The sequence below is a fragment of the Suillus bovinus genome (genome assembly GCF_016758785.1).
Source record: "Suillus bovinus strain UH-Sbo-P2 chromosome Unknown EDB93scaffold_4, whole genome shotgun sequence".
Classification (NCBI taxonomy): Eukaryota; Fungi; Basidiomycota; class Agaricomycetes; order Boletales; family Suillaceae; genus Suillus; species Suillus bovinus.
In genome coordinates, this window is record NW_024542060.1 from 627,369 (window position 1) to 650,364 (window position 22,996).

Genomic DNA, 22,996 nt, shown 5'->3' on the forward strand with positions numbered 1-22,996 from the left:
GCTGCAAGTTTTGAAATATCGCGTTAAGTTCTACACCTGTACTCAAGTTTCTACAATCAAACCCGGTATACAATGATCCACAACTGCATTGACTGGGACGCCATACCACTACGTTTCTTAACGATATCATACGGAGATAAAAGGGTGGTGACGCAGAAGGGTCCAACATCCAAAGTTCGTGAGTTCAAAGTGCGTGTCATGTTGATCTCTCTCGTGAGTTTTAAATTATGCTTTTGATGCCAGTCTCTTCAATCTTTTGCGCACCGTAAATTTTGTCTCCAAGACCATCCACTCTCATCCCTGCGCTTCCGAACGACCTGCAACCTTAGCTTCGCGCCTTGCGAGGACGACTCAGCCTTTGAGGTAGATAAAGAGGCATGGGAAGAAGAGGGCTTGGTGGACCTTGTCTGCTGTCTGGAGGTGTACTTGGAGGAGGTCATGCCTGGTCCACTGTCCGGCGAAGAGGCATCGCAACCCGTTGAAGAAGGACATGAAAATGCTCGGGTGCACCAGCAAGTTCGAGACTCTGATGAACGGCAAGGTGGAGAGGGAGAATACAGTGGTATAGCAGAGGCCAATGATAATGTCGTGGAGGACGAAGCACGGGACGAGGACGAGATGGAGAGAGAGCAGGATAAAGAGGAGCAGGAGAAGGAGGAGGAAGGTCGGGAAGAGAACGAGCAGACGGAGGAGAGTGAGGAGAGTAATGTTCGGACTAGGCCATATCGTCGGCGACGACGGGTCATTGCGTCTGATGACGAAGATAGTCCAAAGGCTGTTGACCGTAACCCGAGGCTAGCTGCAGACTTGCAGCAGACACAGAACGCTGCTGTCATTGGTGACACTCAGCCCTCGGCGCCCAGTGCCAAGGACCCAGCAATCGCTATTCATCTACAAGACATGTCGCATGTCCCTGGTGAGTCACACCCGTCTGCTACACCGGTATGTATGACAATGAAATATATATGCACAGAATGGCCAATTAAGAAGGAAAAGGAAACTTCTCCGGCGCACGTACGAGTATCGTCAGTCGCTGGAAGCTCCCAAGAAGGCCGAGCTCCCTTAGGAACACGTAAGCCACTAGGTAGTGCATCTCCTCCTTTGTCGTCTGATATCTTACACCACAGCATTAGGCCAACCTGTCAAGCAAGAGCAACAATTGGCAGGGCGATTGGAGTCTCAGCCTCAGGCGACTCAAGTGACACAGCAACGTGCGTTGTTTGCAAGATCATCCATTTTGCTGATGAATCTACATAGCCAAATCAGCACCTGACCCCACACATAACAAGCTCGTCATTAGCATCCAGCACAAACCCTCCGCGCAGCATGCACAGTTCAGCGCGAAGCCCCATACACGAATAGGTAAAGTTCTCGCCGGGGCATGTAAGAGCTTCCGCTTGGACGTCAATGTGTCAGTGCTTTCAATATTTGTGTTGGGTGTTCACTGCCTCATATTTTCACCCTGCAGAGCGCAACTCTACTTGGTCGTGATAACGCAAAATGACAAAGGCTTGAAGGAGGAAGATTATTTCTTGTGCGACCGAAATGAAACAGTAGAAACCGCTATTGTAGGCGTGGAAGGGAGGGCAGACTTTATTATTCGCATGCCTGAAGATCCCGCAATGTAGGATGGTATATTTCACTTTGTAGTGGAAAGGGGAATTATACGGGTGGCTTGCTTATTCCTCCAAGGTGTCGAAGGATCAAGTAAACGATACCTTCTATCTCTGACGCGCTCGATTTTTCCGGAGAAGAGCTTTACAACTCTTGTCCTTCCCCATCATCTAATTTAAATCTTCTCAAACCATCTCGTAATGTCCAAGGCACCTCTTCCTCCCAGTGGCTGATAACCACTACTGCTTGGTCAGATCCAACGCCTCCCTCGCAAAGATGGCGCCTCGCAGCGCGGACCATATTTTCGTCCATCCCACTCCAAACTTCGTCCAGCAAAACAAGTTGGGGGTGGCTCACAAGTGCCCGCATCAACAGAACGATACTCTGTTCGCCTGCGGAAAGGTCCACGAAATCGCGTTTCGAAAATATTTCGTTCGGTGCCAACCAGTGTTTCTACCGCCAGTGGCGAGCCAACCGTAAGACGTGTGAAGCCTATGGGCTAGCCCCAGGCTACAGCCAGTGGCAGTGTTCTGGCGAAATACCCGAAATAGAAGGTAGTTCCCATCTGTATGGAGTCTCGTAGATCAGTTTTATCGATGGCAATATCAATGTGCGCTATCACCTCCACGCAACATCGTGTGCTACCCACTCCCAGCTTTTAGAATGAGCAACAAAAAGCCCAAAGACTGGTGGTGGGGATATTTTGATACCCACCCAGATTTTGAGAAGAAACTCCCTGTGGCCTATGCAAACGAGAAAGAGAGACGACCGAAAGTGATGTGTGGAGCCTGCAAGATTAAAAAAACGATTGACGAGCAGCAGAAGGATCGCGAGGAGCAGCGCCAAGGCCTGCGAAATGATGTGCAAACACATGATCAAATTATCGCATATTGTAAGTATCTCAATACTACTTGCAGAAGTTCTGTTGGTTATATTTTTCAGTGTGGTCACGATCAGAGAGTCTCATCAGAGACTGAAATTGTCCATGGATGCATGGATGACCTGATACCATAGTCCCACATCTCAATTCTTGTGATAATCAACCACCAGAAGTCCATGCACAGGCACACACTGTGTGTATCGAAAGGGGGTGGATCAAAGCACCAAGATCCAATCATGAGATTATTAGTTTGAATTCACCACAATTACTGGGAACCAGCCTCGGTCTTGATTCACCCATGTATATTCAACAATTGTTGCAGTTGCCTTCTCCACTTGTCGGATTGTTTGATGTTCCACCAGATTCAAGTAACCCATCCTCATGGTCTCAGTCACTACTATTATTCCCCCCTGCCTCATCTTGTACCAGTAGTCCAGCATTTGGTAAAGGATCCTGGCCGGCCCCATTAAAATGAGTGTGGCAGATATCGCAGCCTCGGAATCACATGATAGTAGATACCCCAACTACAGGTGGAGGCACTCCTTCACGGCCGCACTGGACACCAGCTTTTCAGGAACACTTAGAGACTCATATTGCCAACATCACTACATCATGCGGGTTCTCCCTTAATTGGATTGAAAATCAAGCAGTTTGTAGATTCATGAACAAGTTTTTCCCCTTCGCAAATTCAATCTCGAGTTATCAACTCTCCAATTGCATTATCCCACATGAAGTCGAAAAGTACCAGTAAGCCGCCAAAAACTGCTGCTGTGGAAGTGATGTGACGCTCCAGACAGATGGATGGATGGGTGTAAATTTTTGCTACCTGCTGGCATTTATGATCACAACAGCAAGTTGACAGGCAAGACTATTTTAACTGTTTGAAGTTTACCTATAGTGATTCAGAAAAATCAGGTCCACATGGTTCGAGTAGTAGATGTATCTGCTCAGCACAAAACTGCCCAACACCTGTCACAACCCAATAATGAATTAACGCTGGGCAGAGACTAGGACTCAAATGAAGGTTATCGGACGAAGAGGACGATGAGCAAGTACGTCTTGGATTGCTACAGTTGTAGATACAAGAGGTTTGAACTAAGGAACTATCGACCAAGACATGCTACCTATATACAACTATTGAGACGGAGATTGAAACTGAGTTACAACTACTAGCCAATCATAAAAAGAGAAAGGGAATCGTACCATAGAACATCGTAGAATATTAAAGAAGCATCACGTGACCGTATCTTATCTTATCGTATCTAATCTAATCTATTCATAATCAAAGAACTTGTCTTCTTCATCAGTCACATCGAAGACACGTGTTGTGGGCGCTAAAGGTATTTCGGGAATGATAGACGCTTTCAGGGTAGGTTTAGGGTTAGCCTTAGACGCTGTGTATTGGCGCTTAGGAAGGTTCAGGAAAGAATAATGGTTTGTTAAAGGTACTCGTGACATTACCCCCTCTCTAAGGTGAGTGTCATCACGAACGAATGAAGGTCGGATATTCTTTTCTCTCCATCTTTTGAAATCTTCCGTAAACAGTACTGAGCCTTTGATTCTTCGGTATTTTCCGGCTGCAGCCGTGGGATTCTTCTTATGGAACTCCGCTAAAGGAATTGGGGCGTTCTTCAAATTTTCTTCTGGCTCCCAAGATGACTCTTCCTTTGAGTATCCTTCCCATTTCACTAGGTATTGCAGCTTTCCTCGGAACAATCGTCTATCTAGTACTTCTTCTACAGCAAATTCTTCCCGATCGTCAATCAATTCTGGAGGTGGTCGGTTGGGAGGAGGATGAGGAATTAATCGAGATGCGTGATATGGCGTAAGCAATTCTACGTGGAAAACCGGGTGAATCTGATATTTTTCTGGCAATTTCAACTTGTAGTTCACTTCACCAATCTTCTCTAGTATTTCGAAGGGACCTAGACGACGATCTGACAGTTTTTGACTTGGACGACGTTGTTTAAGATTCTTTGCGTCAAGCCAGACCTTGTCTCCTATCTTATACTGAGGTGCTTCTTTTACTCTTTTGTCGTAGAAACGCTTCATACGCTCATTAACCATTTTCAGAGTATTTTCGGCATCATCTCTCGCTTCTTTCATCTGATCAACTCTCTCATCGGCGGCGGGGATTATGGACATAGAGTTTGGATGGATCGTGAAATCTGGGTTATACCCATAGAGAACTTTGAATGGACTGTGACCGGTTACTGTGACTGCATTGTTGTGTGAAAACTCTGCTATCGGCAGCCAAGATACCCAATCATTCTGTCTATATGACGTGAACATGCGCAAATATTGTTCTACTTCTTGGTTTACGCGTTCAGTCTGTCCATCGGTTCTGGGATGATAGGAGGTCGACGCAGACCATTTTGTTCCTAATCTTTTTGACATTTGTCCCATGAACTTTGATATGAACTGAGTTCCTCTATCTGAGATCACTTTCTTCGGTGTTCCGTGATGTTTCCATACATTCTTCAGAAATAGCTCGGAAATACCCTTCGAGTCTATGTCTTTGGTGGTGGGAATGAAGTGTGCTTGTTTCGAAAATCGATCAACGACTACAAAAATGCTATCACACCCTTCACTCTTTGGTAAATCCACTATTAGGTCACAGGTGATTGTCTGCCAAGGTCCTTCCGGAACTTCATTTGGCTGTAAAGGCCCCGTTGGTTTACTCGGAAGCACTTTCGTTTGTTTGCACCTATCGCAACCATCTACGTAATCGTGGACATACTTCGTCATTGAAGGCCACCAATAGTTTCTGGAAATCAATTCCAAGGTTTTAGCTCGTCCAGGATGTCCAGCCGGTGGAGAGTCGTGAAACAACTCCAATATTTCTCGGCGGATCTCTTTGTCATTTGGAACGTAAACTAATCCTCGGAATAACACCAATCCATCTTCCACATTCCACTCTTCGATTCCTCTACGCAATTGAACCGGTGCTGCTTTTAGCGTTTCTAATGCTTTAGCGACTTCAGGTTCTCGTTCTGTGCATTTTCGTATCTTTTGGAGTAAATGTTTCTCTCCATGCACCAAAACTTGACCTCTTTTAGCAGCTTTTACGGTAAAGAATTCCGGTTTCAAAAGGATGCGATCTGAGTTATCGTTTTCTACCCCCCCTCTATGGTCTGATCTCCGAGAAAGACGGTCTGCTTTGTCATTAACCACACCAGGCTTGTGTTGGAGTGTAAATTCATACTCCGCTAGGAAAAGACTCCATCTAGCTTGCCTTCTGGTCAACTTTTGACTCGTCATGAAATATTCTAGGTTCTTATGATCTGTCCATATTTCAACCGGGTGAGGTGCTCCCTGCACATAGTGCCTCCACTCTTCCAACGCTCTAATGATCGCTAATAACTCTTTATCATGAATGTCGTAATTTCTTTCCGCATCATTCATTGACTTAGAGTAATATGCTACTGGATGCCATAATCCATCTTCCATCAGTAGAGAGAGAACCGCTCCTGTTGCGTAATCTGAAGCATCGGTCTCTATTTTCTTTTTCTTCTCAACATCTGGCATGACTAGAACGGGAGCTTCTGTGAAACTGTTTCTTAAGTTCATCAAAAGCTTTCTGTTGCTTCTCCGTCCAGTCCCATTTGACATCTTTTCTTAGCAGATCATTCATTGGTCTGGCTATATCTGAGAACCCAAGTATGAACCTTCGATAGAAGTTGGCAAAGCCCATGAATGCTTGGATATCTTTTACGCATTTGGGAACAGGCCATTTCAATACTCCTTCTACTTTCACAGGGTCCATCGACACATTGCCTTCTTCCACGATCAATCCGAGGAACTCGACTTTAGATTGTTCGAAGCTACATTTCTCAGGCTTCAAGAACAGGTCGTTCTCCTTCAACCGTTTCAGGACTTCTCGTACCACCTTTCGGTGCTGCTCCCTATTTCCATTCGTAAAGACCATTATGTCATCAATGTAGACGACTACTGTTTTGCCATCTATTAGGTCTCTCAGAATTTCATTCATCATAGTTTGGAAGGTTGCAGGCGAGTTCGTGAGTCCAAAATACATCACGGTCGGTTCGTGGTGACCAAACAGCGTTTTGAAGGCCGCCTTCCACTCATCTCCTTCTTTCATGCGAATATTATTGTATCCCCATCGTACATCCATCTTGGAGTACATCGTGGCACCGGTTAAAGTGTCAATTAAATCTTGAGATCTCGGTAGCGGATATGCATTTTTCACCGTTTTCTCATTGAGCTTTCTATAGTCCATCACCGGTCTTAACTTGCCATCTTTTTTGGCCACAAAGAAGAAAGGTGCTGCTACTGGAGATTGTGAATTTCTGATACGTCCCAGTGCAGTCTCGGTTTTTAACCATTCTTTCAATGTATCCATCTCTTTGGGTGATAACGGATAAGGTTTCGCATTTGGCGGAAGATCGCCCTCATCTTTAAGATCTATCGCATGATCCCACTTCTTTCTTTCAGGGAAGCGCTTAGATTCTTCTTCTGAGAAAACTCCCAGGTAATCATGAAGCCAGTCAGGTACCATTTCTTCTACCGACTGCTTCTTCTTAGTAGCTTCTTCTGCTACTTTCTGCTCCGTGGCAACCGAGGCTTTATAATGAATCCATAGTCTCTCTGGACTTTCTTCGTCTTCTATTTCCTCAACCGTCGCCCTCTTCATCGACATATCTTCTTCATCCTCGTCTTCATCGTCCGTAGGAATCAGATCAGGTACATCATCTATCTTTTTTTGTTCTTTTTTCTTTTCTTTCTTTTTTTGTCTTCTTTCTTTTTTAGTTTCACATTTTACAGGGCATCGAGAAAGTGCAAATCGTCCTGCATTCCAGTCAATCTCTGGATTATGATATCTCAGCCAATCTATGCCGATAATAACATCATCGCTTCCTAAGTCTGTAACCATGAAGGCTGCTTTCTCTTCTTCATGATCACCAATCTTTAGACCTAGTTCTGCAAAATGAGTCATTGATCCAGCGGCATTTAGCGATCCATCAATGTTCCTGAACTGAAATAGGCCTTAATAATTTACGGCATTTCACACTGTTCTTTCTCAACAAACTTCTCACTGATAAATAATGTTGATGCACCGCAATCCACAAGTGCTTTTACGTCTGCTTGTCGGTTCTTTCCTTTCAACGTTATCGGAATATAAAAATGCTCAGATTTGGATCTAATATCTACTTCTGATACATCTTGAAACGTAGAAAGAATAGAGAAACAATTGTTCGGGTCTAGGTCTGCAGACTTTGACTTCAACTCCTTTAAAAATCCTTGCCTTTGTTAGAAGCGATCCAATCTGTGAACCACTTCGGCGCGGAGTTTTCTTCGACAACTGCAGCCGCTTTGACTTGCGCTTTTGGCGCACCTTTACAGTTTCTCGCTATGTGGCCTTGTTCTCCACAGCGGTAGCAGGTGAAAGCGCCAGGCTTTCCTTGGGGTTTGGGAGATCCCCTCTGCTTGCCGGAGTCCACATCCATAGTGTCACTGTCTTTGCTAGGACCAGCCTGCCTTTGGTTATTGAAGGTTCTTGGGGTTTCCTTGTTAGGGGTCCACCAATTACTCTTCTTCTTTTCAGCGTCTAGCTCTTCGTAGTTACGTCCAATCTGTATGGAGTAATCGATGAGCTTCCTAAGGGTGTCTTTTTCAGACGCTGGGATATGAGCGAGTTGCTCCTTGATCCGGGTTTGTAGGCCAGATCGGAATTTAAGGCGAAGGTCGTAGTCGGAGTATTTAGTGAGTGCAGCCTTCTGCTTGAAAGCTGCTGCGTATTCAGGCACTGATGAAGATCCTTGCTTCAGGGTTTCCAACTCCCTGATAGCCTTTCCTTCTCTGTCAGTCTTGGCCCCACATGGTTTCGAATTCTTTCGTCCAGTCCTCAAAGGATATTGGCTTGGAGTCAAGCTCAATACAGTATTTCTGCGCCCATTTAGCAGCAGATCCTTTGAGGAAAAGACAGGGCAGTTGTAATCTTCTGCCTGTCTGTGATCAGTGGCCATTGTGACATGTATAGTGCCAACTGAGTGGTGTAGACTTCTATGGAGATCGAATCTTTGTCTCCAGTGAATTCTGTGGGCTTCGACAATTTGACTTGCGAAGTATTCGGGGATTGTGCAAATCTCTCAAGCTTCTTCTTCAGTTCCTCTATTTGCGAGTTTTGGGTCCTGAGTTGAAGCTCCTGAGTCGCATTCTGTGCTCGAAGAGTGTTGTTGTGGTTAAGGAGTTCTTGTGTCCTTACGTACAGTTCGTGTGTTGCCATTTGAATAGCATTTTGTACGTAGTTGGTGAACTCTATTGGCATAGCAATGCCTTGTGGTCCCGGTTCCTCTTGGGGTTCTTGAGGGTTCTCCGGTCCCATTTCTGTCTCGTTGACTTCAGCCATAGTGCCAGGTGCGTTCTGGAATCCGATTCACTAATGACTGTTGAAGAGCGGGTCGTAACGGCTCTTCCGGATAGGAAAGATGATGAAAAGGGGAGAGGGAAAAAGGATATGTAAATGGAAAGCTAAAGGGGTCCCCAGTACTAACTGGATCAACCTCGTCCTTTAGGGTCAAAGGGTTCTTTAGTTAACCCGACTGACACTTCCCTAATTACTAACTAAAAAGGAGTACGTAAAGCTACACTTTGTTAAGTGGGAAAAACACTGTGTGCTTCGTGTGTGCTACTTCTCAGTCACCGAAAGGGTACAGGTCTAGGACAAGTTATCACTCTTCCAGCCGAAGCTTACAAGTGCGAGTCTCACTAGAATCCCGTATCTAAATCCTCGTGGTAACGATGGTAGGACTATCCGCAGATGCGACAGTTCCACTAGACTTAACGAAAGGTTCTACGTATGTATGAAAAAAGGTGTAGGTATGAAAGCAACTATAGTAACGTTGAGCAGGCAGGGTTTTGGGCCAGCACTCAAAGTTGTAGCGAGACACCTAATGTCGTCAACACCTCCGTATACTGGCGGCTGCAATGTAAGGCAGGGCCTGGTATAGGACTACTAACTACAAAAGACTATTCGTAAAAAGCTCAAGCGAGCAAAAGGATGGGTTTCAGAAAATGGTCGCGACTGTTTAGGTCGGGCAATGGAAAACGTGTAATGATGATGAGAGATGTGCGAGCGGTGTGCAAAGAGTCGGAGTCTCCTATAGTTCAAACCTAATGTCACAACCCAATAACGAATTAACGCTGGGCAGAGACTAGGACTCAAACGAAGGTTATCGGACGAAGAGGACGATGAGCAAGTACGTCTTGGATTGCTACAGTTGTAGATACAAGAGGTTTGAACTAAGGAACTATCGACCAAGACATGCTACCTATATACAACTATTGAGACGGAGATTGAAACTGAGTTACAACTACTAGCCAATCATAAAAAGAGAAAGGGAATCGTACCATAGAACATCGTAGAATATTAAAGAAGCATCACGTGACCGTATCTTATCTTATCGTATCTAATCTAATCTATTCACAATCAAAGAACTCGTCTTCTTCATCAGTCACATCGAAGACACGTGTTGTGGGCGCTAAAGGTATTTCGGGAATGATAGACGCTTTCAGGGTAGGTTTAGGGTTAGCCTTAGACGCTGTGTATTGGCGCTTAGGGAGGTTCAGGAAAGAATAATGGTTTGTTAAAGGTACTCGTGACAACACCTCAAACTTCTTATGATCAGTGTTATTGAAGAGGTTCAACTCAACTGGAAGGCAAATATTGTTGCTGTTACATCAGATGCATCAGGCGAGTCTTGGGCAGCTCGAAAACAGCTTGTCAAGGAATTTCAATCATTAGTATCTGCAGATTGCTATGCTCACCAGGTAATTATGTCCAGTGTCTTGTTTGTCACTCTGAATTATTAATACTACTGTCGCAAAGATAAATCTTATTGTTGGTGACTATTTCAAGTCATCTGGTGGCACGGTTTACCTGGGATACTCAAAGAAAGCATCTGACCTCATTTCTTGGCTTCGAAGCAAGACACTTGTTCTAGCAACACTAAGAGATATCCAAGTTGCCCTCAATTCAACTAACTCATCCCATCCTAATTGTGTCCTCACTGTAATCCGTGCAGTTTTGACCAGATGGACTGCTCATTATCTTGCCTTCAGACCACTTCTTGATCTTAAATTTGCACTCGACATTCTCGTCAGGCAGGAGAAAAGTCTCGAACAGGATTCAAAAATAGTTACGGGTGATGCTGCCTCACGAAAAAAGGCAAGGGAGATGCTGGGATTGATTGAAGACCCAGTGATGTGGATGACCCTGGCTCAGTAAAAAAATCATTCCTTTTTCATTGAGTATCAGCTGAATCGAAATTTTCATAGGATGGTCAGTCACCTGCAGCCCTTATCATTGGTAATCAACATTGCTCAGGCCGCACACTGTCATCTCAATGAAGTTTTGATCATTTTCGGCTTTCTAATATCAAGATATACTGTGCTACAAGGGAAGGCTTCATCAGTCGGAGAAAATTCGATGATTCAGGCTATCATTGATTCTCTCGAAAAGTGTTGGAGCAAATGTGATCAAGATGTATTTCTAGCTGTAGTTGTTTTGAACCCTCTTTACAGGATCAAGCCCTTTGCTCGCCTTCGCAAATTTACCAATGCAGGACTCATGACATTATTTGTCAAGTTATGGGGTCGATTTTTCCCTAACACACCCTCCGACAAGTTTTGAAAGGAGTTCTTAGAGTATCTAGAAGGACATGGGGACTATGGCGAAGAATTTATAAATTGGGTGGACTTGGTTCGAAGTGCGGCTGAGGTTGAGGCATGTTTAATCTGTCTATAACTATTTTTCTCGTCACTCATAACATTCTGTAGCGAAAATGTCCCGACCCTCTCAAGATGTACGACGGTATACATTTTCAAGATGTTGAGCCAACACCATTGCAGAAATTCGCTCAGCGAATTTTTTCGATCTGCGCAAATTCGGCCTTTTGTGAACGTCTTTTTAGTCTTTTTGGCACAGTACTCACAAAACTTCGTTCACGTCTCGGTCTTAAAGGCCTCACAGACTTGGCAGAATTGTGCTTGCATTTGCGAGATGAGTATATGCAGATGGGGGATAAAAAGGGCCGTCTGCGTCGCATAAGGAAAATCATCCCCGACCCACTACCCCCACCAGCCATTGTGACTATAACTCCTGCAGACTTGGACTCTGTTCCTGATGATCTATCATCAGAGTCTGAGCAGCCAGAAACACAGGATGGAGACACCACTGATGATGACCACTCACTTGGGCACATTGCATCCATTCTCGCACAGTGCTCGTTGGAAGATGAGGACCCCATAGACGTGGGGTTTGCATTCATGATATCCCCCTTCAACAACTTTTCAACTTCGAAGACGAGAGCTGGGTAAAAATGACTGAAGCATTTGGGATGAGATCAATTGATGATGAATTCGAGTTTTATGAGTTAGTCGACATGGATGCGGAAGGTGAAGATGATGAGCAAATGTTCGATGACATGATGAGTAGTACAATCTAGCCTTTATCACCAGCCAATGATATTGTGTTCTTCCAGCTTAGTAAGCTTTGTTGCTCCTGGGAAAAGCCAACCGCTGTCGTACCGCCAGTGGCTAAGCCAAACCTGTTTTCCAGGCTAGTCAGTGGCTGGCCACTGGCGCTAGAAACACTGCGGCCTAGCCTACTTACAAATTCTGAGCCATTGGATCGACGTTCACGAACATTGCATGTTGACATTCAGTAGTTACAACACATTACTCAAAACTTGATGAGGTGAGATGCATGAGAACAACTGAGCCATTGAAATAAAACAGAGTTCGATGTTAAACTTGTGTCAGACTCAGACTCCTACCCATCGATGGGTGTGTAAGAGAGCCCACAGCATCCAGCCACAAACCAAACACGACCACATGAAATTTCTCCAATGATATACCGAAACTTTTTGGGCTACTTACACACCCAGCTGACTGGCAAAACTTGCAAGTGGCACGAGCTTTGGTTGTGTTGATTGCATTACATTTTCACTGATCTGTACATGTGACTCGATATATGTGACAGCGTCAATCGTGTACTGCAATATTTATTTTTTTATTGAGGCTATCTTTTGCACAGTACTGCTGCGTCAGTGATGGCTTCGCTCCCCCTAAACTATGACATACCGTCAATAGCCACTATGCACACCACGGTCCAAGAACATTTTGGCTTCATACCTTGTAATTGGCAAGTGCAGTCTGCTCAAGCACAGCTGAAACAGAGAGACATTGTCACTTTGTCACCTACAGGGTCTGGAAAAACACTCACATTCTGGATGCCTCTCTTGTTCAACAATGGTGGCATCACTATTCTGATCACTCCACTCACAATTCTTGGAGAAAAGAATGTCACAGAGTTACAACAAGTTCAGATCCCTGTGGTGAATCTTTCTGCCGCAACAGCAACAGATGCAACATTCGAGGTGAGATATAAATCAGAATTTGAATATTCTGACTTACCTTTACACATCAAACAGGATATTGCCACTTGGAAGTTTTGTGTTGTAATCATCAGCCCCGAGAGAATATTGTCGGACCGTCACTTCAATACCTTGTGGAAGACACCACAATTTGTCAACAAACTTTTCAGCATTACCTTTGATGAGGCACATTGTGTCAGCCAATGGGGTGGTGACTTTCGCCCCTCCTATGCTGAGCTTGGTTGACTTCATTGGCTAGTACCTCCGCATGTCATGTTTCATGTAGCATCTGCCACACTGCCACAACATGTACTACATGATGTCAAGTCCATTCTTCAGATGCACGACCATCAAACAACAGAATGACGTCGCACCAATGACCGTCCAAACATCCATTTAATGGTTATCAGGATGCTGGACCCTTTAAACAGCATGCATGACTTAAAATGTGTCCTCAAGTTCGATGGTGACTCACCTCCTCCAAAATTCATGGTATTTTGCAATGAGCGCAAGGAGACGGAACAATTGTGTGAATTTGCACGGTCAGAAGCACCATCAAGCATGGCCAACAAGCTAGTCTGGTTTCATTTGGGCATGAGTGCAAATTTTCGAGCTGAGATGATCGAGAACCTTCGGCAAGGAGAAATATGGGGTATCTTTTGCACAGATGCTGCTAGTATGGCTGGTCATTACAATTAAACATGCATGCAAAGCTGATATCTTACAGGGTCTTGACCTTCGTGACATTGCGCTAGTAATCCAGTGGAAATATACCTCGTCACTTTGCACACTCTGGCAATGCTTAGGGAGAGCAGCACAAGATATCTCCACAGAAGTGACTGGGATTTATCTAGTTGAGCCGCAGTACATTGATCATCAGAAAGAGAAGACACAAGCGAGAGCCAACGCATGCACAGCAAAATGAAAACAAGTTGATGATAGTGATGGAAGTAGCCGGAAGAAGCAGAAATTGACAAGTATCACACATGAAGCGAGTGTGGGGAACCGGATGGAAGGTGGAAATCCGGATATGAGAAATCTCCAACATACCATTCAAGCAATTCTTCCAAAGGGCCTTAATAATGAAGAGTATGAGGCTGCTGCAATGGATGCCTACATCAATGCTCGAGCTCATGGATTCTGCCATCACAGTGTCTCAGATGAATATTTTGACAATCCCAAGATCACCAACTGCTTAAGTACGTATTTAATAATCCATGTGACTACTTGTGACGTTCATTAACAATTGTATAGACACCAGCAGATCCCTGGTGTGTCATCCTGGCTGTGTGTGTTGTATTATTAAACCTTCCTGTCTGTGCTGTGACTCGTGTCATATCGGCTCCTTCATCCTTCCTGCGCCTACCACACACCCACCCAAGCAAACTCAAGCACCAAATAGACTCAAGATGTCTGATTATCAAATGGGCCCTGGAGACTTTGCATTGAGAGATGAATTGCGGGAGTGGCAAAGACAGCAGTTGATAGAGATTGGTGCAGGTGGCAACAACTTTTTTGGTGTGCAGCTGATAATGGCAGATGAGATTTTAAACCGCATCATTGATTTAGCTTATTTCTGCAAGATTGACAGTGTTTCCTCAATTCATGATCAAGCCAACTGGTGCTACTGTGACTGATGGGGCTCTCAAATATTTGACATTGTCTGTTACAAGAACATCTAGATGCTTGGGCCCCTACCATTTTTCTCCTCATCCTCCTCATCTTCGCCCTTGCATCACACCCTTACCCCAACCTTGCTCTTGTTATCCTCGTCATCCTCGCATTCCCCTTTGCCCTCTACCTGTTGCTCTAGCAAAGCCAGTACATCTGGCCGGACCCTTTCTCTGATGAAGCATACCCATGCTCTGTTCCACCCATTGACTGATCCTGTGGACAGTCCCCTTTACCCTTACTGTCCGGATGGTAACCTATGATACAATGCATGCCGCATCCCCTTTGCCCTGCTCCACAATGACTCACTCTGACTCATTCATGGAAGGTTCTGGAATCTTTTGCTCCACAATGATGTCACTCTTGATGTCATTATGATGTCATTACTCCACATTCCAGAATGTTCTGCTCCATAATGATGTCATAGCTCCATCTTTCACTTGTATTTTATTCTTTTATTGGGTTTGACCCAATATTTTGATTGGTCCTCCTTAGTTTTTATTGTTTGTGAACCTAGGTTACTTTCCCACACAAAATGTATATAAGGAGAGCTCATTCTCCCCCAAAAAATATGATCTCCCATTTGTAGCTATCTGCCTATCAGATATTTCACTTGCAAAGTTAGTCCTTTTGAAGTGAGACAAGTGCAGGGAAAAGAATTCCCTTGAAATTATAAAGTTCTTACATTAAAAACTTATTTAGTGCTATAAACCAAGTGTTCTTGGTCACATATATTGTCTTTGAAACCCCTTTGTCTCATTGCTCTGTACCCTTTGACTAAGCGATCTTAGTCATCTATCATATTGTTGAGACCACGTCTCACTAGTTGTCCCATAGACCAAGCGATCTTGAACATATATCGTATATTTGAGACCATTGTCTCACAGTCAGGTGTCCATAGACCAAGTGATCTTGGTCATATTTCGTATATTTGAGACCACGTCTTACTAGTTCCAGTATCCAAGTCCAGAGCCTAGAAGGAGATTTCCTAGGCAAATACATTCCAGAAACCGAATTACGTGTCTAGAAGCTTATTCCTAGACAAGAGATTTGAGTTTCAATAAAGAAAAGTAAAGCTCCAGCTAGGTTGATCTTTATAAAAAGATTAGTTTAGCAATCCTCCCAAGAACTCACACGTTATCTACCACGAAATAGGAAAAGTTGTAGACCATGTTAATTGAGGACTGGCAAGCAGTCTTATCCAAAGTGTAATTTTGGTGTCATTACATTTACACGACTTTATATAAGACCCTCAGTTATTAAGACACCGATAATCCACCTCTCTCCACTGCTCACAATCTCAACCAGCAACCACATCACAAAAAGCCGTCAACATGTCGTGCATGTGGCCAGACAGGACATATTGGTATGTTCCTGGTGTTTTTGCACTCGTACAAGTACTGAACTATATTCTAGCATCAAACCATCTGTGTCCGAAGTATGTACCTAAGCAGCAAAGAGGTGGCCGGTCAAACAATAAAAATATGGCACCGTCTGAAGGTTAGTTGAAAATCCTCTGGCTCTGCTTCATAGCACTCTTCGCTGGACATTGTTTGGCTAACTTTTTTCTGCTGTATTAGCTTCATTCTAACCACAATCTGGTCTTCAATAACTCGCTTTGCACTCTTGCCTTGTGGTATATATGCTGATGTCGACTGGATATATGATCGAAGCTTCTCAATGGTGGTTGTCATGTGTGGGTGTGTCTGCCGTATGGTTCGGTTTTTTAGGTAGAATGTGTTCTCCATGATGATGTGGCAGTTGCAGAACACCTTGATCAATGGCAATTGTTTGATGATGTGGTCAATTGTGTGGTTCGGACCTGTACCTGCAAAAATGACCTGCCGAATGCATGAGGACGATACAGTAATACTGCCACTCAAAACCACCACCTTTGTGTACAGATTGTTTCGCTCTACTAACCAATCCACAGCTCAAAAAGCATTGGACTTTCCCATAGGATTGCAAAGTAAGTTGAGATGTATTATGTTACTACATTGTTGTGATTAACTTGTTGATTTTAGGGCACAACGGGATGGTTTGCTTACCAAAGGTCTTTGGGATATGTGTATTGTAAGTTCATTGAAAATTTGTTGATTTGTGCCGCATACTTATGCTTGCCGGTCACACAAAATATGTAGATCCATGGTAGGAAAGATGCCTCAACTTGTCCGATATCACCAGCATTCATGGCCTGGCAGATATCGACATAGAGTAGCTGATCCCGATTCCGAAGACATTGGTTTTCAAATTGCTGGTCCTGTTCACTAACTGGTCTGGTACATAGTTCACCAAGCTTGCCTGATGTTGCGACATACTTGTGAACAATCACTTCAGACATCTCTACAAGGAGATCCCACTCCACCTCCGATTTTCCAAACTTCTCCAGTGTTTGCCATTCGACTGGCTGTCTTAACTGTGCTTCGAGGTGCCAGCATTCAAGAATCAATGCATGCAGGTCATGGTGTATGATGTTGTAAAGAGTAGATCTGGGCTGGGCTCTACAGAATGTGAGTCCCTAGTCCTGAGAGATGCGAGTATGCTTTGTCCCAAGAGACAACCTAAAGAACTACCTTGATAATGCAAGGGAAATCTTATACAGTCAAAGAGTAGACAAGATATTGGAAGTAAACCTCTTTAATGTCCGTCTGGAGTTCCGAGACTACGTCTGAAGTACCGAGGAACTTGTCTGATGTGACCGAAAGTCGTCTGAAGCTGCGAAAGTGTTGTCCGAAGTAGTGTGATGCCTTCTGAGATTTGTGAAAGCTGTCCGAAGATCAATATATGTTGGTATGTCGGTGTGTCGAATAACAGTATAAGACTTTGCAAAACGTCTGAAGTCCAGAATGACACTAATCTATCGGAACTCGAGAATAAATGAAGTGCAAAATTGGCAGCGGTCTAGCCAAACAATTGTTCCAAATGAACAAAGATTGATTGCGCAGTTACAATTATACCGAGGTGACTCTACTAATTATGACTCGAAGTACAGGAAGTGAAGTGAAGTATCAGTAGCCAGCGAGTGAGATTATATCCTACTTCCGTGAGAGACCAGAATCCATAGGCGAAACTAGTAGTGAGATAAGCAAGTCCAAACCTATGTAATAAGCTGCGAGGCAAGCAGAAATGCAAGTATACATGTAATAAGCCGCAATGCATACTGTTTATACATATTCTGAGGCTCCCAACAGGATGCCAATAGAATTTATCCATGTAGCACTAAGACGTAGTCAACATATAATTAGAATAAGGGAAAACACACCAGCGAAGTCAAAAGGATGAGGATAGGACATGGTATGGTAACTCATGAGGTTCAGATGGGCCTCAGAACGCAAGAACTGCCTGCGGAAGGTTCAGACAAGTGCGTGCGGCCTTCGGAAGGTCAAGGGAGGTTGGAGAATGGTATGGACGTAGGTGTTGGATTGCCTGGTTCCAAGCCCAGCGCCACAACCATCATTACAATGTCATGCATGCATCTGAAACCAGGTTTTGTGGATATCCGCCCTGTCTCTTGTGGTTGCAAGATGCCTACATGCTGGAACATGCTATTTGAGTCATCTCGGCCTTCTTTAGGTTGAAGGTATGTCCTCCATATTACGTCTGTGCATGCCATTTTGTAGTGAAATAACCTGGGCAAGAAGATGATATACTGAAATCTATTTTTTGGTGTGCTCTCAATTCTTTGTGTATCACAAACTGTGTCAAGCTGTTCCTTGGTGAGTAAATCACCATGAATGAGTAAGACGTGTTCTGACATGTCAACATCTCCAGCAGATTCGAAATCCTTATTTGTTGGATCTCCAATTCCTCCTTGTCGCAGCAAGTTCTCCATCACCTCCATATTTCCGTCAGCAGTCAATTGCTTAATCCTCATGGAACGGAAAGGTATTTGATCCGTCTTTGTGACAGGTATCTGTAGCACTGATTCCAGCTCTCCTAGTTTTTCCGCAAACAATCCAAAGTACTGGCCATGGTGGACAAGAATATTTCATACATGCCAGGCAAAGGCAGTTAGTCGTGGACTGATATGTTCACCTGGTTTGGGCCTGCTGTAAGTGTCATTGATGTGATGTTTTAGCATGTCAAATTCATTGATTTCAACAGCCGTTGTCGAAGGTGCAGGGTTATGAGAATCGGTGGCCCATAATGCTGCTGAGCAGCGTAGCATGTCAGGGTTGTCAACACCTACAAGTGGCAATGAGGTAGCAGATGTTGCACTGACAAACGTCGAACGATGACCAATGGTAGGTTCCAATGTTTTGAAATTGATGTCAAAGTTGTCATACGCAAAGGACACTTTGAGTGATTGAATACCTTGCTTGATGTTGGCTGCAATTTCTTTGGACATTGAGTGTATCGCATTGTGGATTGATGTAATGCTCATTGATAAGCCTGCATGTGCCAGGACATCGATAACCTTCTGCGGGACGCTTGTGGAGTGGAAGAATATGCCAAGGAGACCTTGTAAGTAATTGCATCTTTCATTCGAGCTCTGCAGAATAATACTGATGCACACAACAGTTTTCTGTATGGGCATGAGTCTACGAGCATCACTGCAATTGAATGAAACTGACGATTATCTGCAGTGTCATATTTCTTGCCTCTACTTGAGCATGGGACCGTTTCGGTGGATGCTTGTGTAAGTCGTTCGGCTTGTTCCTTTGTTCATCACCTGTATCTGACATTGTAGATTCATCTACCCCATCATCACCACCAATCTCCCCGAGGTCACACTCCACATCCGCAAACACTTCTGCCATCACTATGTCATTGGCTGTACTTTTCCCCATGCTCCGTTGTTCATCTGAAGTGTCAAGAAGCGAGAATATTAATCTCCAAACAGTTGGTGCGTGTCTTCTGATTTTTTCTGCAAGCTGAGGCATAAACAAATTCTCTAGCTGCTCTGTCGTCACAGATTTGGCATGGAAATGCAATCTGTTCTCCTTTCATGTTAGGTCTTTGATCTCAGCACTGAGTGCCGACCTCATGATTCCATATGCCCACAAAGATATTGATGTGTGAGTGTTGGGATACTGATAGAGGTGAGTGCAAATCTCCGAGCCTTTTTGCACTAGATTATTCTTTGCTGATGTGTGGGCCTCCTCCATGCTTTGCAGAAGTTGTTCTATGAACTCTGAGATGGTCATGTTGTTGACCTCGAAGCACTGCAGTACATTGTTCAGCTTTTGCCATATTTCACGGTCCATCAGTCGTGGATTTGGGTGTTGGTATACAGCATTATATTCAACACAGTATGCAGACAAGCAGCTGCCAATTGACATTAGTGATGCTTCGGGCCTGGCTTTAGAGGGCTTGGTCCTTGAAGAAACTCAGGCCAGGCCCTTTCGGAGGGCTTGGGCCAGGGCTTCTAAGGTAAGATGAAGATTTTATTTTACTACCCTAATCAATTAGAGACCTAATCCTTGACATCTGATTCACCTGACAGTATGATGTTGTCATCACAGCCACCCTCCTCTCTATCATCCAGTTCCTCCAATGCTAATTCTACAGCTGAAGAAGGAGGGGCCTCTTGAAATATTAAATCATGTTGAAACATCATATGAGTACTTGAATTGCTTCCACTATATCACCCTTCAAGCGGTTGCGATGCTTCATGACAGTCAGAGCAGCAGCAGAAAATGCTCTCTCACTCAAAACAGAAGTGGCCATGATGGACAAGTGATCACGAGCAAGAGAGGCCCAAACAGGGTACTGCTGACCATTTACCTACAATATTAAGCTACATCAGTAATAATACAGTTCACATGAAATGATACTTACCCCCCACCATTAGATGATAGACATGTTATCAGGAACTGAAGTGCATGAGTTAAGATAGAGGTGGAACTCCCTCAACCATGGCAACTGTGGATCTACCTCCGACTCTTCCAGCTTGTCATCACCACTCTCTTCATCACTGGAAAGCTCTCGGAGAAGTCCATATATCTTACCTGATCTCTTCTTCAGTGACGACGGAACACCATGCTCGCCATACAATTTAATGTGCTCTTCCTTAAACTAGTCTAGATGTAAGCTTATACTTTCACTCAAAAACAGACAACCTACAATTTGTTCGGCTTCCTTGAGAGCCTCAGCATGTGTGACCTTGCCCCAAAAGTGTTTGATGTGGGAGTCCTTCTGTGATGGGTCGAGTACTAGATACAACAGGCCCAGGAGTTAGTATTAATAATATGACAAGCCACATCACCTACACATTGCAATGATGTATGCATCACACTCCAAACTTTGGTTGTAATACTCGTGGATCTTTGCAACACCTTGTTGTAAGGCTTCCTGAAATTGCTCGTACTTGGGATTCTCAGAATGTGTCGACCATGCCTTATGTAGGGCCTCGAGAGCTGGCAAAGCAAGGTGAAGGGATGCTCCCTTGAAGTTGTTAGTTTTGCACCATTGTCAATAGGCATCCTATAAACATTGATATAAATGTTAATACTCAAATGAAGCATCAAGATTCAAGTACTAAACTTACCGGATGCCGAAAGGCAATGTGGCAGCGACACGTTGAAGTGTCGCTAACGATCTGGCATGGGTAATGTTTTTTTCTATGAATCTGTTAGTTGGGAGGTAGCAAATCAAAGAATCTACTTACTTGCATGGCTCACAGTCTCGAACTGTACGAGTCTTCCCATCCTTGGCCTTGTGTGCATATGGCTTGCTGAAAAAAGTGCTAACGTTGCGGCTCTTTTCCTCATGTCGAATGGTCGGGGTTGCGGATAGGTCTTGTACATCAATGTTGTTACAAGAACATCTAGACGCCTGGGCTCCTACCATTTTTCTCCTAATCCTCCTCGTATCAGCCCTCGCATCATACCCTTACCCCGACCTTACCCTTGTCATCCTCGTCATCCTGGCATTCCCTTTCGCCCTCTACCTGTCGCTTCAGCAAAGCCAGTACATTTGGCCGGATCCTTTTGCTGACGAAGCATACCCATGCTCCATTTCACCACCTGACTGATCCTGCGGACAGTCCCATTACCCTTACCGTCCGGACGGTAAACCTATGATATGATGCACGACGCATCCCCTTTGCCCTGTTTCCTTTCCTGATCTCTGACTCGGTGCGCAGTCGCACATGCGACTTATACTTAGATCCGCAGTTGCACGATCGTGCCCCTGTGCGTTTCACTTCTCAATTCGACCTTTGACTCACTTTCTTATCTAGCACGTTCTACTTAAACCGAATGTGCCTTCCTGTTATGGTCTTACCCTTTACCGATTGCCTCTCCCGGTAGTACGAGTTATCATCCACTAATACGTCTCCTGTCCTCTATATAAACTCGCTACCATGTACCATATTCCCTAACTTGAATCTACTTGGTTCTTGACCTCCTACTCTCACCAGAGTGATCCTTCTGCCTCGCCAGCAGTCTATATTCTATCTTCTTATCTGCTCTTCGCGGATAAGCCTATAGTCTCGACCTTTACTCATCGACTTCGTCGATGAGCAAAGCCCCTGTTAACTAGTCGGACTTCTGTCCTTCTAATTAACGACGATCCTTACGATTAACCTTCGGGTGTCGTAAGCCTAGGCCGATTTAGCTTATCGTCTCGCACCCGCGTGACATAAGCTACCCGATTTGGACATAGGCGTTAAATCGTACTTGCCGAAGATACGCCAAGTATGACCCCTAACCTTGGGCTAGCCCAAGGACGTCCACAGACCGTTGTCGACACAAGCTCTGTTTGAGCGTCGCCAACAGATACCATCCAAGTCGTAACAAATGTCAGATAAAAAACCTTCGGAGTCCATGGGTGTTGCATTGCGCATGCTCGGAGTATCTTCCGTTGATTAGAAGCATTGACCAGTAGTTATAGAACATGATAATGTAAATACGTACCTGGAATATCAATTGCAGCCTGAGATGGGCTGGAAGCATCTGTAAACGATGCCTCACCATCAGTGCTTGCAATGCGGCGCAGCCGTTTGCCTGCAACGTTCAAACTGAGTGGTCTTGAGATGAGATGTACAAAAAAACTTACTTGTATGTGGTCCATTTTCCATACTAGTAGCACCCTCCTCGTCAGATGTACTTTCATCTAGTACCGCATCCTTTGCTCCTCGTTTGCTGCTGGTTGGTACTGGTTTTTGGGCACTGATGGCAGGCACAGGAGGCTTGTTCCTGTGGCTGAGAGCTCTGGAGTTGCATCATTGTTGGTGTCGGTGAGTCGTGATGAAAGTGTCACATTTCGTTGTGGCCAACACACAACATGTCCTGACGTGGACTCATCGTCAGATACGATGATCGACATGATTAATGAACATGACCAACTTACGGTATGGGTACATACTTCCTTTTTGACCAAATTTAAAACTGTATAGTTTATATCTCTGACATCGGCCGACAGCCACAGATTTTTTACAAAGTCAAAAGCTGGGGCTCAGGCCCAGTCAAACTACAGGCCAGGCCCTAGG

General features: G+C 44.4%; 8 protein-coding genes across 8 annotated transcripts; 6 read left to right on the forward strand and 2 right to left on the reverse strand.

Moving 5' to 3' along the window:
* Positions 1 to 27: 27 nt before the first annotated feature.
* On the forward strand, positions 28 to 1,681 carry EDB93DRAFT_1119872 (uncharacterized protein). Its single transcript, XM_041448471.1, has 6 exons — positions 28 to 189; positions 244 to 916; positions 974 to 1,084; positions 1,134 to 1,211; positions 1,267 to 1,411; positions 1,469 to 1,681. The coding sequence occupies exons 1-6, from the start codon at positions 73 to 75 to the stop codon at positions 1,626 to 1,628; spliced, it is 1,284 nt and encodes a 427-aa protein (XP_041312432.1). The 5' UTR covers positions 28 to 72; the 3' UTR covers positions 1,629 to 1,681.
* A 1,114-nt stretch (positions 1,682 to 2,795) lies between these two features.
* EDB93DRAFT_562146 (uncharacterized protein) lies at positions 2,796 to 3,276 on the forward strand. The gene has a single exon (XM_041456728.1). The coding sequence runs from the start codon at positions 3,000 to 3,002 to the stop codon at positions 3,243 to 3,245; it is 246 nt and encodes an 81-aa protein (XP_041312433.1). The 5' UTR covers positions 2,796 to 2,999; the 3' UTR covers positions 3,246 to 3,276.
* A 6,859-nt stretch (positions 3,277 to 10,135) lies between these two features.
* Positions 10,136 to 11,833, forward strand: EDB93DRAFT_1245924 (ribonuclease H-like domain-containing protein; the record flags this gene model as incomplete). The annotated part of the gene is made up of 5 exons (XM_041452376.1): positions 10,136 to 10,285; positions 10,344 to 10,738; positions 10,793 to 11,109; positions 11,161 to 11,234; positions 11,294 to 11,833. 5 exons carry the CDS (start codon positions 10,136 to 10,138, stop codon positions 11,831 to 11,833), a joined length of 1,476 nt encoding a protein of 491 aa, XP_041312434.1.
* A 779-nt stretch (positions 11,834 to 12,612) lies between these two features.
* Positions 12,613 to 13,590, forward strand: EDB93DRAFT_1237954 (P-loop containing nucleoside triphosphate hydrolase protein; the record flags this gene model as incomplete). Its single annotated transcript, XM_041451484.1, has 5 exons — positions 12,613 to 12,894; positions 12,949 to 12,975; positions 13,033 to 13,132; positions 13,178 to 13,217; positions 13,302 to 13,590. The coding sequence occupies 5 exons, from the start codon at positions 12,613 to 12,615 to the stop codon at positions 13,588 to 13,590; spliced, it is 738 nt and encodes a 245-aa protein (XP_041312435.1).
* Positions 13,591 to 13,615: 25 nt separating this feature from the next.
* EDB93DRAFT_1040376 (uncharacterized protein) lies at positions 13,616 to 13,792 on the forward strand (the record flags this gene model as incomplete). Its single annotated transcript, XM_041444550.1, has 1 exon — positions 13,616 to 13,792. A coding segment is annotated over one exon (177 nt), but the record flags the coding sequence as incomplete, so codon positions are not given.
* A 373-nt stretch (positions 13,793 to 14,165) lies between these two features.
* Positions 14,166 to 14,528, forward strand: EDB93DRAFT_1076668 (uncharacterized protein; the record flags this gene model as incomplete). Its single annotated transcript, XM_041445260.1, has 1 exon — positions 14,166 to 14,528. A coding segment is annotated over one exon (363 nt), but the record flags the coding sequence as incomplete, so codon positions are not given.
* A 1,968-nt stretch (positions 14,529 to 16,496) lies between these two features.
* Positions 16,497 to 18,319, reverse strand: EDB93DRAFT_1237957 (uncharacterized protein; the record flags this gene model as incomplete). The annotated part of the gene is made up of 5 exons (XM_041451485.1): positions 16,497 to 16,554; positions 16,611 to 16,838; positions 16,881 to 16,978; positions 18,011 to 18,191; positions 18,213 to 18,319. The coding sequence occupies 5 exons, from the start codon at positions 18,317 to 18,319 to the stop codon at positions 16,497 to 16,499; spliced, it is 672 nt and encodes a 223-aa protein (XP_041312438.1).
* Positions 18,320 to 18,550: 231 nt separating this feature from the next.
* Positions 18,551 to 19,322, reverse strand: EDB93DRAFT_1245927 (uncharacterized protein; the record flags this gene model as incomplete). The annotated part of the gene is made up of 2 exons (XM_041452377.1): positions 18,551 to 19,087; positions 19,137 to 19,322. 2 exons carry the CDS (start codon positions 19,320 to 19,322, stop codon positions 18,551 to 18,553), a joined length of 723 nt encoding a protein of 240 aa, XP_041312439.1.
* Between the last annotated feature and the right edge of the window lie 3,674 nt (positions 19,323 to 22,996).